Source organism: Camelina sativa, chromosome 12 (genome assembly GCF_030686135.1).
Source record: "Camelina sativa cultivar CO46 ecotype springtype chromosome 12, ASM3068613v1".
In the NCBI taxonomy this organism is placed as follows: Eukaryota; Viridiplantae; Streptophyta; class Magnoliopsida; order Brassicales; family Brassicaceae; genus Camelina; species Camelina sativa.
Window position 1 is genome coordinate 29,885,428 of NC_141891.1, and position 17,629 is coordinate 29,903,056.

The 17,629-nt window shown below is 32.1% G+C and overlaps 3 protein-coding genes across 3 annotated transcripts; 2 read left to right on the forward strand and 1 right to left on the reverse strand.

Moving 5' to 3' along the window:
* The first annotated feature begins 1,892 nt into the window (after positions 1-1,892).
* On the forward strand, positions 1,893-5,130 carry LOC104732595 (protease Do-like 10, mitochondrial). Its single transcript, XM_010452155.3, has 8 exons — positions 1,893-2,379; positions 2,494-2,739; positions 3,009-3,204; positions 3,458-3,717; positions 3,795-3,922; positions 4,016-4,219; positions 4,542-4,592; positions 4,732-5,130. The coding sequence occupies exons 1-8, from the start codon at positions 1,920-1,922 to the stop codon at positions 4,981-4,983; spliced, it is 1,797 nt and encodes a 598-aa protein (XP_010450457.2). The 5' UTR covers positions 1,893-1,919; the 3' UTR covers positions 4,984-5,130.
* A 321-nt stretch (positions 5,131-5,451) lies between these two features.
* LOC104732596 (uncharacterized) lies at positions 5,452-10,033 on the forward strand. The gene is made up of 2 exons (XM_010452156.3): positions 5,452-5,786; positions 9,637-10,033. The coding sequence occupies exons 1-2, from the start codon at positions 5,591-5,593 to the stop codon at positions 9,861-9,863; spliced, it is 423 nt and encodes a 140-aa protein (XP_010450458.1). The 5' UTR covers positions 5,452-5,590; the 3' UTR covers positions 9,864-10,033.
* A 904-nt stretch (positions 10,034-10,937) lies between these two features.
* On the reverse strand, positions 10,938-12,044 carry LOC104732597 (NDR1/HIN1-like protein 6). Its single transcript, XM_010452157.3, has 2 exons — positions 11,492-12,044; positions 10,938-11,403 (listed from the first exon to the last, which is right to left on the reverse strand). Exons 1-2 carry the CDS (start codon positions 11,943-11,945, stop codon positions 11,108-11,110), a joined length of 750 nt encoding a protein of 249 aa, XP_010450459.2. The 5' UTR covers positions 11,946-12,044; the 3' UTR covers positions 10,938-11,107.
* Between the last annotated feature and the right edge of the window lie 5,585 nt (positions 12,045-17,629).

The window sequence follows — 17,629 nt, forward strand, 5'->3', positions numbered from 1 at the left end:
CTACGAAATCATCTACAACGACTTCAGGGGTCTTGGGTGTTGGTTCTGGGGTTTTCGGTTTAACTTCCTCGAACAAGGTTTCACCAGATTTAGCTTCGATCTCAACGCATAGCCGGATGAGTTCACTCCTATGCTGTTTGAGAAAGTTTTGAAACTGCCGACCATTCGAAACAATCACCGGTGGCATATAACATCCGCTTTTTTTATATCTATCTAACATATAGCTCAACTTTATCGCAGAAGTTCTTTCACAGAAACCAAAGTCATCGTACACCATAGCAGTAAAGTCTTCAAACTTTGTTTCTTTATCGGCAACTATAATCCTGCACCCTTTCCTAGTATCAACATCAAACAACCAGCGCTTTTTGTCTACCCTCCACCTCCCACACGCCAATACGATATCTTGCTCTTCCATGGATGAACCGAGATCAAAGATTAAAGAAACTGAGTAGGAAAAAGACGTTTGCTCCGGCAGACAAACAGAACACGATTGATGAATCTGCTACAAACTTTATTACATGAACACCATAGATCGGAAGAACAGTAAAGGTGTTTAGATCTTCTTCCAATAAGTCTATCGCAACGCTCGACTGTCTTTGCCAGCTCAAACAAATTCGTGTTATTCTGGTAAGACTTTACAGCTGTCAATCTTGCTTACTAAATCTACCACGGACAAGAAGCCTACCACAACACTACGAAAACTATTTCAAAAAACAAACAAAGTATACCAAAAATATCTGTAAGGAGAGAAGGCTGTCGCATAAATCTGTCGCAACATGCCATTAGTCTACCATAAATATCTTCCCACCCTGTTACGTTTGCCGCTACACGCGCTTAAAACAAAAGTCTATCATCAAAGGGAAATTCCTCTACCAACTTAATCTAACGAATCGATTTCATGTACGTCCACCGATAAGTGTACCAACACTACAACTAAGTGTACCATCTACAGTGACCGATAAGTGTAACAAGACTACAACTAAGTGTACCAAAAATATCTGACGTACACCTTTAATCAGTCCACGTGTATAAATCTACCATCAAAGGATCGGTAGACTTAGTCCCAACTTCCAATGTTTTTTTTTTCCTAATAGCATTAGCCGTAATTACGTTTTTTCTCAACACTAGTTTCAGGGGTAGTATAGGTACAAGGTGTTAGTCTAGTCATTACAAACAATTGTATGTTGCTTTTGTAATAAGGAAGCTTTTATGCAATATTCTAGTAACTCACCCTTTAATTAATATTAAGTTTCCAATTTTACAAAACAATATTTTCTCCATACACAAATTTCCTAAACAATCGGCCTAATCAATAAATGAATTGATTTTCGATCTTGGAGGAGGATCCGTGGCCGAGATTTTTGATCTCAACGCATTGGTTTTCCTCTAAAATATATGTTCAAAATCAAATAAAATTTAAATGCTAAAATTTATCATATCAAAAAAATTAAACAAAAATTGTAAATTAATTAGACAAAAGTTAATTAATCGAAAATTTGAAAAAAAAAAAAATTATTATTTAAAATACAATAATTTATAATTTAGTCTCGCGGTGTATCGCGGGTGAAATCCTAGTTATTATAATAACAACAAAAAAACATAATTTTAGTGAGACTAATTATGAAAAACCTAAAGTAAATCATTATTTAATAAGAGAATTTCAAAAATACTCTTTTCAAAACCTAGTTTTCAAAAATGCTCCCTCTTAAAAAATTTATTGAAAAAACAAAAAAAAAAATAGGACTTGCGAATAGTGTAACTCCAGTAAAACCATTTTTTTTTTTTTTGGTTTGGTAGAGAATTGCATTAAACTTATAACCAAGAGTAAACCGGTCGGTACGAATCGATTACCAAACTCTATAACCTAGCCGCTTAAAACCTTATTTGGAAACCCAAATAAGCAGTATCGGAAAAGAATTATGCTGCTCCGGTCAGTTCGCACCGTCGAGCTTCTCCGCCGAATCTCCACTTCTTCAGTCTCCGGATTTCGCACTTCTCCTCCCTTCTTACAACGTTGCAATGGCGTTCAAAGCTATTTACCATACAGAGTAACAACAACATCAGAGACTCCTTTCCCCACTCATATCTCTCGCCACTGTTATTCTATTAGCGTGGGTCCACTAAATGAGAATCGATACACGAACGCGTCAGCACCGGTTTCTCTACGGCGGACTAATAACAGAAAGGTCTCACCGCGAATTAATTATAACAGAAAGATTTCACGGCGGAGGCAGGCGGGAAAATCAGCATCAAACTCGCCGGCGGCGGATGCGGTAGATTTGGCGTTGGACTCGGTGGTGAAGATCTTCACTGTTTCTACAAGTCCTAGTTACTTTCTTCCTTGGCAGAATAAGTCTCAACGAGAATCAATGGGCTCTGGTACCACTCTCAATCTCTTTTATTTTCCAAATCAATCTGTAATTTGCCAAATTCAGACTCCCTCTGTCTAGAATTGCTTCAAGTGTTATCCATGTTGTTTGGTAATTGATATAGGATTTGTGATTTCGGGAAGAAGGATTGTAACGAATGCTCATGTGGTGGCTGATCACTCGTTTGTGTTAGTTAGAAAGCATGGTTCGTCCATAAAGCATAGAGCAGAAGTACAAGCGGTTGGTCATGAATGTGATTTGGCTATATTGGTAGTTGATAGTGAAGTGTTTTGGGAAGGTATGAATTCGTTGGAGCTAGGAGATATACCGTTTCTTCAGGAAGCTGTCGCTGTAGTTGGCTATCCTCAAGGTAAATAGTTCTTGGATACATATCAAGTCAAGTAGGGCTTAAGATGGTATCACTTGTTGATGTATCTTGGCTACTAGCTCTGTCATGTCATTCGTCTGCTCCCAAACATGTAAAGTTTTGAAATGCATTCAAAGAATTGTAAAACGTTTCTGCTGTCTAAATGTGATGTATGATGAAGATTAAATAACAAGTTTGTTACCTTTGGATTACGAATGATCATGTTTGGCACTTTGGCTTAAGTAATGGTTTTGACTTTGTAATGAATACAGGTGGTGACAACATCTCTGTTACAACCGGTGTTGTGTCTCGAGTGGAACCCACACAATACGTTCACGGCGCTACCCAACTAATGGCTATACAAATAGATGCGGCAATTAACCCTGGAAATAGTGGTGGTCCAGCAATTATGGGAAACAAAGTAGCGGGTGTAGCATTTCAAAATCTTTCAGGTGCTGAGAACATAGGGTGAGTAGGAAATATAGTTTTTAATAACTTTCTAGCTCTATTTGCATTAACAAAGTCAACGTAATCAGGAAGAGGATTAAAAACAAAGTTTCTTCTAGCTCTATGTGATTTCACTACTGTCTTGAGATATCTCCAAAGTTTGAGATTCTGATCTTGGTTTCCAATATGCATAATAATCGAAGTATAGTATACGTGTGTCTTGACAAGCCAAACTTTAAAAACTAACATTTTATTATGTCGTTTCAAACTGCAGCTATATCATTCCAACACCAGTGATTAAGCATTTCATAACTGGTGTTGAACAATGTGGTAAATACATTGGTTTCTGCTCAATGGGTGTATCATGTCAGCCTATGGAGAATGCTCAACTCCGTATTGGGTTTCAGATGAGTCCTGAAATGACAGGGGTTCTTGTAAGCAAAATAAACCCTCTATCAGATGCTCACAGGATTCTGAAGAAGGATGATGTTATTCTCGCATTTGATAGTGTTTCTATAGCAAATGATGGAACAGGTATATATATATTCCTTTATGACCATGAACCTCGGTCCTGAATCGTTTGTCTGTTTTGCTGATGACGTATATTGCAGTTCCTTTCCGGAACAGGGAGAGAATCACTTTTGATCATCTCGTATCTATGAAGAAACCAAATGAAACAGCCTTGGTTAAAGTCTTGAGGGAGGGAAAAGAACAGGAGTTCAGTATCACACTAAAACCTGTAAGTCATTTGTTCTGATCAATAAAGATATTACATCTATATTATGGACAATCATCTGTTCTTCTGAGCTTAAAAGTTTTGTGTTGTATGCAGCTGCAACCGCTGGTTCCAGTGCATCAATTTGATCAGCTTCCCAGTTATTACATTTTTGCGGGCTTTGTATTTGTACCTCTCACTCAGCCATACCTTCATGAATATGGAGAAGATTGGTACAACACTTCTCCCCGCAGTTTATGCGTGCGTGCATTGAAAGATTTACCCAAAAAAGCCGGTCAACAACTTGTCATTGTCTCTCAGGTTTGTGCCTTCTATTCCCTAGTTCTTATCCTTAATTAGTGTTTCAAGCCAAGTACCAGAACCGAATACCATATTACTTTCTGTTCAAAAGATTTTCAACTACAAACTTCCATCAAATAATTCTACTTACAGTTCTGTGTTTGAAGATTTGAAAATCACTTGAGCTACAATGATAATAAGCACTTACAGTCAACGGGATGTCCTGTGTATCCTAAACAACGAAAGCTTGCTTTTGAGCTTTTGTATTGCTAGCAAATATAACAACAATGATGTCTCGCCATTTAGGCATCACCACTGATAATTTAATCTCTGTTTGATATAGGTGTTAATGGATGACATCAACACAGGATACGAGCGTCTCACAGAGCTACAAGTAAGTAAAAGCTAATCTTACGCCTCATTCTAATCACTGCAAATTACTTATGGCAAACAACAAGTTTGAAATGAACAATCATGACTTGTCTATAACTGATGAAAAAAAAAAAAAAAAACTGTATTTGTGTTGAAAACAGGTGAAGAAAGTGAATGGAGTGGAAGTGGATAATCTGAGACATCTATGTCAGCTCATAGAGAACTGCAACACCGAGAATTTGAGGGTGGATTTAGAGGATGATGAGAGGGTGATCTTCTTGAACTACCAATCCGCAAAAATCGCCACTTCTTTGATTTTGAAACGACATAGAATAGCATCTGCAATGTCCAGCGATCTGCTTATTGAACAAAATCTAGTAACGGAGTTGGCTTCTTCTTGTTCTGTGGTCTGAGCCAAGGCCAATGCCATATTCAAATTCATTCCATATTTGTAAAACCACAATGTTGTATCCTCATAAACATTTAGGGATTTGATAAGCGGCTTTTCATGAGCCTGAATTTTGAAAATTAGTTATAGAAAAATTGTTTTACTCCAAAAATGTTTCGTATCTCCATTTCTAGGTTACGGATAATGTCCCTTGCTCAGGTGAGAAAATTTGTGGTGGATTAGTTCAAACTTCAAACTGAGTTCTCTTTTCAAAATTTGAGTCTTCGCCTAAAAGTGAATTGGACCCCAAATTTAGTTAGTGCGTAGGGAAACAAACTAGAAAGCAAGACTATTCATTTTAATTTTTTTGTCGTCTTTCTTTTCATTACTCTGCTCTCAGCCTCTCACGTTCCAATGAGACAAACAAAAGGGACAAAACAAAACTAGAAAGGAAAACACAAATCCCTTTCCGTGTCTTAAGCGAACTTTCACATCCGTACGTGCATCGTATAAAGACGAAAAATACCCTCCAACTACACTAATTATTAATCACACTCTCTCTCTGGTGTCTTCTCTTCTTTCTCGGGCAGTGAAAGAATTGAAGAAAGAAAGTTTTATTTTCTTCTGAGAAGATGACTTCGTCGTTGTCGTGGGAGATGCAACTAGTGGAAACAGCTAAAGAGGAACTCGAGATTCTTCAGTCTCAGTATCCCAACCGCTTCGCCTACCTCAAATCCGATCTTCAATCTTTCATTTCTCACCTCCGTGAAGATCACGCGCCGCCGCGTATACCATCCTCCTCCTCCTCCTCCGTCGTTCTTACTCAAGGTACTCTCATTCTTATGTTTCTTTTCGTTTGTCTTGTGTTCGTCTTACTCAAGGTACTCTCATTTTTATTTGCTTTATTACTCCATTATTTTTTGTTACTCAGTTCTGAGATTGTTTTTCTTAGTTATTAGTCAGATTATTACATTCACAAGGTCGTCACTATAATTTGCAACAATAGAAATACTACTATATCCTTGGTTTTTTTTTCTACTAGGTATAGAGCCCCAGGATAGGATATTGTGGGAACTCATTTTAGTAAAATATTTATTACAAAAATTCTTTAACTAAATTTATTTATTAAACTATTCTGATTCCTAAACTATCTAATAAACATTTCAAAAACATACATATCTTTACGGAAAAATATTCTTTAAAAAACAATCTTACATTCACATATGATTAAATAAATAATTATCAATGCTACACACATCAAATTAAATAAAGTTTTACGATTAACTGCCATGAGATAAAATTAATGTTATTTCATTCACTTTTATTCGTCGTAACTGTTCGTTCGCATCTTTTCAGCGTAACTTTTTATCTGTGTTTTTTTGTCGTAATTTTTTGTAAATTTTTTTTTTAGTTTCTGAAAAAATAATAAATGTAATCTACAGTCGTTTCTTCTCTTCTTAACCTTACAACCATATTTTTGTATATTTTATAAACCGTTACAACTTATTCTCTTGTTGTCAAATATGATATGTAAATGATTATATTTTTAGATTTCTTTTTTTTTATTTGTTTTAAATGATAAAATTATGAATACATTGTATAAGACACTATAAATTTCTTAATTAATCATATAATAAATTACAAATATTAAAAATATTAATTGAGGACCATTCTTAAAATGACATAATGATTTGTTTAAATTCATTTCTATTAATTATTTTAATATTTTTAGCATAATTCAAACATATTTCTATTTCCAAAATCAATTTTTACTTAATAAAAAATGAATATAAATATTACTATTCAGTCAGTCAGTAAGAAAATTATCAATCCTCTCAAATTTGAATATAACTAAACAGAAAATTATCACATATTTTATTTATTTGAATCAAAACTCAGTTATATATTTATATAAAAAAAGAATACATATATTTTCATAAAGGCAGTATTGTAAATGAATATATAATACAAACAACTATATAGATGGAACATATTTTTATATAAAACAACCTATAGCTATTAAACATTCTGGTAATTATAGTAGATTATATATATATGTGGTTAGTCCAATATTGATTATACTTATTACTTATTTTTCTCCGTGTAAGATGCTGGTTAATTATCCCGCGTCACACATAAATAAACAATATAATAAATATTAGAGGGGAAGAATAATAGTTAGAACTTATAACAATAACATTTAGGTGTATGATGTAGCATCACAATGTGCGCGTCTAAGGAAGATGGTCGGCCAAGGACGGCCAGTTTCATTGCTCTCACACGCTCCTCTTTTTTTTGGCAGTCAGAATCCAAAACCTTTTCAAACTTTTATAATATTTTATATTCAATATCTTTTGTTGTTAAGATTTCAATTTGAGTGTATTATGACTAGAACTAAATATACAAATTTCCTTAACCTATATGAAGTTGTAGATAAGTCTTTGTCGTCAAGATAGTTTATTGGACAATCATCTCAACCATCAATCTTTCTGTTGATCACCGGTTTTTCATATCCCAATAAACTGAATATTCATAACTGTAGAAAATATAATAGAACAAACTGTGATACTTTATTTTTATTTTTACCTTGATATTTCATAATCAGATATATATTTTTTTTAATAGAAATATAGAAATCCATATTATTTTCTATGATACAATTAGTTTTCTAATAAAAAAAGCATGGAGTAGACAAATATATATATATATATATATATACTTGTGACAAAAAAGAATAAACAAACATATATCGAGCCAATATACTATCATTTTCTGAAAAACCAACTTGAACCACATGTTTTGACAGCTAAAAACAAAAATTTCGGTTTGGATTCATACCAGTAGAATGTTAACCCTCGATGAATAGATGACTGTTTACCTAGAGACTGAATATAATTAAATATTACAACGATTAACAAAATATATCAAACTGCAATAAATTTCTCACAGTGATGAGACGTCATTTCTAAAAAATTCTCTCTTAACTAATACAAATATAAAGAAAATGAATACAATGATGAGAAGTTATTTATATATAGATTTCTAAAGATGTAAACATTTGAATAGACACAACTGTTTGTAAAAGTCACAACTCTATATTCAACAGACGCAACTGTAAAATTTTTCTGTCAAAAATATAAAATAAAGAAAATTTGAATACAATGATGAGAAGTCACTTATATATAAATTTATAAAGATGTGAACATTTGAATAGACAAAACTGTTTGTAAAAGATACAACTCTACATTTAACAGACGCAAATTTTTAGAGAGATGCAACTGTTAAAATTTTATGTCAAAATAAAAATTATATATATTTTACGAAAATGTACTACGAAAAATCGCAACTGTTGTTGGCATTTTTCCAGATTGTTATTATTATATTTGAATACAATGATAAGAAGTTATTTATATATAGATTTCTAAAGATGAGAACATTTGAATAGACACAATTGTTTATAAAAGACACAACTCTATATATAGACGCAACTTTTTAAGAGACACAACTCTACATTTAACAGACGCAACTTTTTAGAGAGATGCAACCGTTGAAATTTTCTGTCAAAGAAAAAAAATTATATATATATATATATATATATATATATATATATATATATATATATATATTTTACGAAAAGGTATGACGAAAAATCACAACTGTTGTTGACATTTTTTCAGATTGTTATTATTATATAGAAAAGATGGGAATATTTGAACAGACACAACTGTTTGTAAAAGACACAACTCTATACTCAACAGACGCAACTGTAAAATTTTTCTGTCAAAAAAATAAAATAAAGAAAATTAGAATACAATGATGAGAAGTCACTTATATATAAATATATAAAGATGTGAACATTTGAATAGACACAATTGTTTGTAAGAGACACAACTCTATATTTAACAGACGCAACTTTTTAGAGAGTTGCAACCGTTAAAGTTTTCTGTCAAATAAGTATATATATATATATATATATATATTACGAAAAGGTACGACAAAAAATTGTAACTGTTGTTGGCATTTTTTCAGATAGTTATTATTATATAGATTACTCTTATGTTTTAGAAAGATAAAAGTTATTTTGTGTTTTCTAATTTCTATACAACATTTATATTCTAATTTATCTTTTATCAATTAACAGTGATACCACTCGAATAAGTAATAACCTTTCTTTTATGATGATAAATCCTTACTTTATCCATGGTGATTTTTTTTCTTTTTTCTTTTTTTTTTTTTCTGTGAAAACCATGTTGAAATGTTTTCTGATAATTTGTTCTGAAACATAGATAGGGAATTTGTTCTAAATAAAAAATAGGATACTCACTCTCAAAAGTGCGATAGTTATTCTCATCAACTGTCCGGTCGACATCAAACACAATGTTTTGTCCGTCTTATAGACCACATTTATGGAATCGTTTGTTTGGTCGTCATCGCTGTTGGAACTTGGAAGTACAGATGGATGTATGCCAATATTTTCCTAAAGCTCCAAAAATCCAAATATAATTTTTGTACTTTCTAGAGTAATTAAGTAGAATTGGGACGAACAAGAAACGATATCTTTCCGATAATGAAGATTCATTTGTCTAGTATTAAAATATCCGTTATATCTAGCATAAGTTAAAAAAAAAAAAAAGTATATGAAAAAATTGCTATTAATTGTTGTTGATGCATTGGACAGAGTCATCAAACTGTAAGAATAAGCAAAAACATAAGAAGAGAAAGTGGGTCATGGACAATTTTGGAGACCAAGCGTCGTCGTCAACCATAGGAAAGATCCACAAGAACAATAATAACAAGATGGGCCAGAGAGTGGTCACGAAGAGAAAAAATAGAGTTGAAATGGTTCTTGAGAGAGCTCAACTTTGTCTCCAGAAGATAAGAGACGTGAAAGCCTCTTTGTGTTGACCTTTTCTTTACATCTTTTGCTGAAATGTATGTATAAGGAAAAATAGTTACCGTCCGAAAAATGTATTGGAAAGTGATGAAAAGTAAAATGCTTCTCGAAAAATAGGTATAGACAGTTGAACAATATATCTGTCTTTTTGGTCAATGAGAAAGACTTTCATTTTTTTTTAGTCTCTTATTGAAAACTTTTATGAATTTCTCGTTTTATGACAAAATGAATTATTTCTTCCTCACTGTAAAAAGCAAAAATAGAGAAACCCAACTGATTACTTTGATTTTTTTTTATTAAAAGAAATCTGTTTTTTTGTTTTTGTTTCTCGTTGTTAATCAGACTAAAAAATCCAAAAGAGGTCATTAATCTTAAGCTTAGCAAAACATAAATTGGCTCTACAAACTAGAATTTTTACGAAGATGATTTTTCTAACCCAATAATGAAAACATTGAAATCCAAAACTTCGTTTGTGTGCCGTAGATTAATAAGAAACCAAAACTCCGAAACCGGATAAAGTTTGAGAAATGTGCTCAATATGTGCCCTATACGAGCTCCTGATCGGTTTTTATATATATTTTTTTGTCTAATCGGTTATTTATATCACCATAGAATAATGAATATTGCGAAGCATTATCGAATGCTTACAAGCATCTACAAATACCGCCAACCAACGACTCTAAACACTCTACTCCATTCTATCACACATCGGCAAAGAAATATGATATGTCCACTTCTTTATTCCCAATTAAATTTCAATCACTACCAAACTTCCCATCTTTCGACATAACTCTACTATGCAATCTAAGATTGATTAAGCGTGCATGATGGAAATTTCTTTTATAATTTCATTTTTTCTTGATTCTTTCTTTTCAAGAGATTTGAATTTTTTTTCGTTTTCTTTTCGTTTTTTTTCCTTCATTAGTCTTTTTATTCTTCATTTAAATCAAACACTCGAGAAGAAGAGCTGAAGAGGTAACTAACAAATTTTATCTACCCTAGCTACAATATATAGTTCCAGATTTATGATCCAAAACTTCGTAGTAAACAGAACCAACCAAAAAAAAACAACAACAACAAAATTATGAACAATTGGAAATATAATGTTTCTTTTATTAATTATTTACAAGTGTGAAACAAAATTGTTCTTTCTTAAAAAATAAAGGAGACGACCGTGGATGGGGGGAACTACAACACTCAACCCCTCCGTATTGTAATGAATAAATATTAAAATAATTATGAATAAGAAACGAAATTATAGTCTAAACCTGTATTTGCAGTTACTATTTTTAACCCTGATCACACTGTTAGCAGCCAAGCTATCAACGGATACACCACACCTAACCAAGACTCTCACTTCCATCAACTTTAATTTCCCGAGTTTGATCCGAACCGGTTGAGTAACTCTAATCCGTAACGGTACGTTCCCTGTTAACCGTTGTTGCTCTTGCAGTATAGTCATTAAACTTGTTGCATTCTGATTAAAACCAGTCATTTCTACGTTTATAACAGTCGTGTTCTCATGTCCTTGGTAGAATTTTGGCAAGGACCCTGTAGTCAAAATCACAAAACCCGGTTAACCATTCTGAATCAATTTAAACCAAATAAAACTAGAATAGCGAACCGATTTTTAACGTACCATTACTGAGACTTGTTTGCATGTACAAGACGCTAATTCTGCTTCCGTCTTCATAGTAAATTCCAATTTTCTCGTTGGGATTTTTCGCGGTGATGGTGACGTTAAACGCCGTGGATAAACTCAAGTCTTGGTTTAGTTGAAACCGGGTGAGCTGTAACCGGTCGATATTGTAATCCGGAACTTTCGGTCTAAAGACAAGGTAGAGTATACCAACGATCGCTCCTACGATGACAATAAGGAGAAAGATGACGAGAAGCGTGTAGCAAACGCATTTGCACCACCAGCTTCTTGATCCTTTCTTGTTCCTCGGAGGATCCAACGGCGGTGCTTGCTGACTCTTGGTGGGATCACCGTGTTCTGATCTCGAGGAGTCACGTGGAACAAGTGGAGCCGTTGGATGTGGTGGAGCTTCAGGGTCGACGCTTACCGGATAAATTTTCTGTTGATCGGACATGTTAACTTACGTTCTTGATTCTGCTTGAAGAGAATTAAGCAAGTCTTTTTAATGTTAAAAAGAGAAGCAACGTATCTTCACGTTTTCTTTTGGTTAATTGTATATATAAGTTGTTAGGTGTTGTTTAATAGTAGTTAATAGTATGAAAAGAAAAGTAGAAAAAGCGACTCTTGCAAGTAATAAAAGAATTATTTTAATTCGCATACCAAACGTGTCTTTTGAATTTCCTGCGCCTTTTTTGGACCGTAATCGTGACTGCTCGATTAAATGTTGGAAATCATGTTAAAGCAAGAATAAGTTAATTGTCAATTTTGGGGTTCGGCGGCTATGAGTACGAAAGTTCTTTTACAATGAGGTGTGTCATGATGTGTGCCGTGGCGTATGGCAACAGAAAGTCGGCTTTTTTTAACCTCTCTATAACTGGTCTGTGTGTTAAATTAACACCAGAAATATATTGGGAAATTATCAAAAATAACACAAACTTAAGGGTTTTTTCCGCACACATTCTTTTATTTTCCAAAATTAGCACAAATGCTCTAATAACATACTAAAGATTTTAAATATTAATTAAAATATTTAATAAAAAATCTCAATCATTATCTCTCCAGAAATCGTAACTATAAGTTTGAGATTTTATTTCACCGGCGATGAGCTCTGATCGGAACGATGAAGCAGTTTCACAATCGAATCGTGACGAAGAAACAATTTCGCCACTTGAATCCTTACTCTACAAGACCTTGAAGCATCCTAGATCTCTCACTAATTGATTCTCATTGATGATCTATCGCCGTATTCTCGCTGCTGACGTATTCCCATCGCCGATTTGTCCTCGCCGATCTTATCGTCTCGCCAATCTCATCGTCTCACCTTATTTACCTTTTGTTAATTGGATCAGATATGATGGAATCTATGAAACAAGTGAAAGATGAGCAAACAAATCCGGAGATAGGAGACATGAGATTGTGTGATCTCGTTCTTGCTAAAGTTAAAGACTTCTCTATTTGACCTGCTAAGGTATGTGTCCTACTCACCTTCTCTCGCTTAGACCTCCAATTACGTGTTCTAGTGAGTGATTGACTTTGCTTGAATCAATCTTATATGAAGAACTTGATTTATATATTATGTTTGGTTTGTTTGTTCTCTAATAATGTTTGATTTTTGAAACTGTGATTATAGTTGGAGATTTTGTTCATCTTTTTTTTGGGGCCAAGTTTGGCTCTTACGCAAATGATGATTTGGTTATCTTATTTAGTTTATAACATTCTGTTGATGGAAAAACTGAATTTCTGTAAGCTTTTTCAGGATTGCTCCAACGCTCTGTTTCCTCCTTGGAATGTCTCACCTTAGTAGGCTTATTAGGGTTGAAAACAATAGTATAATTATCAAGCTTATTTGTTATCTTATCGTGAGAGCATTGGATTTGTTTAAATTGCTCTTAATAAGGATCTTTACTCTGTTTTTCCTTCTTGTTTAAGTTATCTGCTTTTTAAAATATTTTCTCCTGTTCTTGCAACTTGAAAAATTAGCACCTGACATTCAATATCCAACACTCCTTGGAAAATTCAGGAAGGATTCCACACAATTCAGGAGAGCTTTCTTGAACTTCAGGATGACCTTCATCAAAAGTTTGGATTTCTGGATGAACTTAAGGATGGAAAATCAGAGAACACTAAAGAATTTTTGGCTTCATGGTTTTTTCTTCTTTTGTTGTATGTCGGTGTTTAGTTTGCTACTAGTTTTAGGAGTGAGTAAAATTCTTCATGATTTCTCAACTTTTGATCGTTCTTCAACATGTTGTTGCTTACTTTCATCTCTTATTTTTTTGAAGAAAGGGTAGTTCAGATGTTGTGTCAGACTGATCAGATAAATGAGTAACTAATAAAGCACCACAAGGAATTTGTTTCAAGAGATTTCAGCTCAGACAAAAAGTAAATAAAGTTGAAAGATAAGATGATGAAGCAATTACAGTTGTGCAACCACATATACTATATTTCACATTTATTTTCATAAAATCATTATTCATAGATGTTTCCTTACTCAATACAAACTTTTGTTGATAGCACCCAACACTCCTTGAAAATTCAGGAAAGATTTCAAGAACTTCATGAAAGCTTATTTGAACTTTAGGATGACCTTCATAAGAAGTTTGGATTTCAAGATGAACTTAAATAAGACATTAAAAAAAAATCTGGATATTGGTAAACACTTAGACATGTACAAAAATGATATCATTACCCCTCACTAATGAAAGTAACTTCAACATATTAAGAAAAAACACCAAAAATAGATGTAGAAATTACATATTTATTTAAATTTAGGAAGGAAACCTTAAACTTCATGATAGCTTTCATAAGATATTCAGGAAGAAACAAAATCAAATTATTACTCTTATACATATATATATATATATATACATAAAATATGAGGATGTGCACAAAATAAAATCAAATAACCCTCACCAAATGGAGTAATATGTGATACATGAAGGCAAAACATTAACTAAAAGATTTAAAAACTCATTTTTAAAATTTAGGAAATATTTCATAATGTTTAGGAAAATGTCCTTTAAATTGAGGAAGGTTTTCCTAAATATTCAGAAATCTCAAAATTGGTGATGACAAGAACCAGAAGATCCTCCCCCCACTGTATTTTGCATCATCAACACTACTAGCTAGCCAACTTCATAACGGACGGAATACAAGCAAAAAAAGCCGAAGAAATATTCTTTACCAACTGCTTTGTTTTCAATGACTTTATATCAAACACTTGATATACAACAACTTTGGTTCCAAAAATAAAAAGTAGCACTCAGATACACAAGATATCCATGTTATTTTCATTTCATTCACAGTTTAGATACCAATACACAACAATTCAGGCCACCACTCATAACCAAATTTAATTCATTACCCAACAATTCCCAACAGTTCAGAGTTTATAATAAAATTTCATTCACGAGGAGACGAAGCCTAATGATCTGAGCGGAGGAGAAGCTTCAAGTGCTCATCCAGCATGACATCTCCATTTCTACTTCTTCCTTCACATTCATAAGCTCTATTGATGGTCTCAGCACCGTAGACAAAAATCTGTCATTCTTATTAATTAGCATCAATGAGTGGTGGTGACAATCTCGTCGATGGTGTTCGTCGTCGTCCTTCTTCTTCTTCACCTCCTCCCCCTCCTCCAATAATCATCACAATCAGATTTTTTTTGATTGGTGTAGTTCATTCCCCACCTTCTCCGCATCTATAAACCCAGAACATAGAAGCTCATCTGATTACACCTGGCAAGGAAATAACAACAGAGTTACAAATCTAATTGTGAATTCGATTGGTGAAGAGAGACCATAAACAATAAAAGAGCTACATTATAATTGGCTTAATTCCTTAATTAAAAGCCATATATAAGAATTACGATTTCATCGAGAATCAAAAAAACTGAGATCGGAATTAATACACGAAAAAAGAAGAAGAAGAAGCTTCACGTGAGCTTTGCCAGAAACTATGAAAATCATAAGTTTAATAATTGATAAGTTGATGTAAAAAAAATTATAATTAATTTGTATATTCACAAATGCTAATTTTGGAAAATTTGAGAGCGTGTGCTAGGCTTGGAAGAAAAACTTAGATTAGTGCTAGTTAAGGGTATTTCTCAATATATTAATGTGCCTCTCTATAAATGAGCTATACGTTAATTTTACACCAGAAAAATATTAATACTCTAAGTGGTTTTAAAAGTTTTAAAAAGATTTACAAGGATTATAAGAGGTTTACAAGAGTTTTTATACCATTTTCAAAAAAATTTTACAAGGGTTTCAAAATAATTTACAAGGATTTTTGTAAAGATTTCCAAGTGTTTTTAAAGATGTCAAAGGGATTTTTTTTAAATTCTTTTAAGGAGTTACGGAAAAATTTTAGCTGAAATTTTTTTTTTGGAAAAAAATAATTATTGGCGGGAATATTTTAGCGTGAAAATATATTGTCAGTATGAATTGTAACTAAAAAAGTTAATTCAGTCATTTTGTATATAAAAATAATATTTTTAAAAATAAACAATAAAAATGTATTTTTGAAAAAAATATATAAGAAAATGGAAATTTTGCAGATCTTTTTAAAAATTTTAAAACCCTTTGTAAATCCATTAAACACCCTTGTAAGTCGTTTTAAAATCTTTATTAAAGTTTTTAAAAACTCTTGTTAATTTTTAAAATCGCCTTGTAAATATTTTATAAACCCTTTGTAAAATCCTTTAAAGACCTGTAAAACATTTAAAAACCCTTGAAAAATCTTTTTAAAACCCTAGTAAATCCTTTTAATTTCGTTAAAACAATTTTAAAAACCTTATAAATCCTTTTTAAAAACCTTTATAAATTTTTAAAATTTTGGGATCATGGTTCCTACCATCTTTTTGTCCGATATTTTATTGGCAAGAAATGTTTTGTGGAAAAAATCAAATTTTCATTTTGTTCACTTACATATCTTTTTAATCAGGGTAAAATAGCCATTAAAATTTAATAGAGGGCAAAAATGAAAATGGACAAAAAAATATTTTTGAATAAGGGTATCTACAAAAAAGTATTTCTAACAATTTATATTATAAATTTGAATTTTCGTGCTTTAAAATAAGTTTTATATAATATTATATATATACAAATTCATCAACCCCTAAACATTAACGTCAAAATAATTAAATACTTATAAATATGGAGAAATTTCGAAAATGTCTTTAGTTTGTCTATCAGATATATAAAGCTTCAAATCGCTCAAAATTGTCTCTTTGCGATTGTGATCAAGACCCTTATTTATAAACAATGAGTTAGAAAGAAGAAAACAAGAACTTCTAAAGTCTCTATCGATGGGTACACTTACTGTACCGATGTGGTGTATTCTCTACCTATCGATGGCATAAGTGTACTGATTGATTGTCGCCTTGAATCTTTTCTTCTCTTAACACATTTTGATCAATTTATCTTCCATAATTCCTCTCACTCCAGCATGTGCAAAACCTATAATGACTCAAAAACATCAAAATCAAAATTTTTCTCTACAAAAAGGACTTAAAAGTCGATGCTAAAACTTTTAAAACCATTTAAAAAATGAGACATCGATGTATTAAATTTTTGTAAGATTCATGAAAAGTAAAAATTTATGCCTTGTTAGCTTTAAAAAAACATTGAATTTGGAGCATTTACTAATTTTATTAATTAGGTGGTTATATTTTAATTTAATTATATGTTTTTTTGTCAACAATTAAGTATATGTTATTATTTATAAAATAGAGGTTTTAAGATAGTGTCCATATAAAAATATATATATATATATATAACCTTTTATTAAGTTTCTAAATTATTTACGTTTAATTATTATATGTTATTATTTATAAAATAGAGGTTTTAAGATAGTGTCCCTATAAATATATATATATATATATATATATATATAGAACCTTTTATTAAGTTTCTAAATTACTTACGTTTTTATTAAGTTTCTAAATACGAAACCCCCAATGAGTTTTGAGTGTGATGAAACACCACACAAGCCGAATATGGTGCCAGTATTGAGACGGTAAAACAAACAAAAGTTGTCGGACTCAGATCTCATGAGAAAGAAGCAAGCAATGGAGATTTGGAATCTTTGATTTGCCAAAATAATTAACTTAAAACTATATAGAAAGGAAGATTGAAA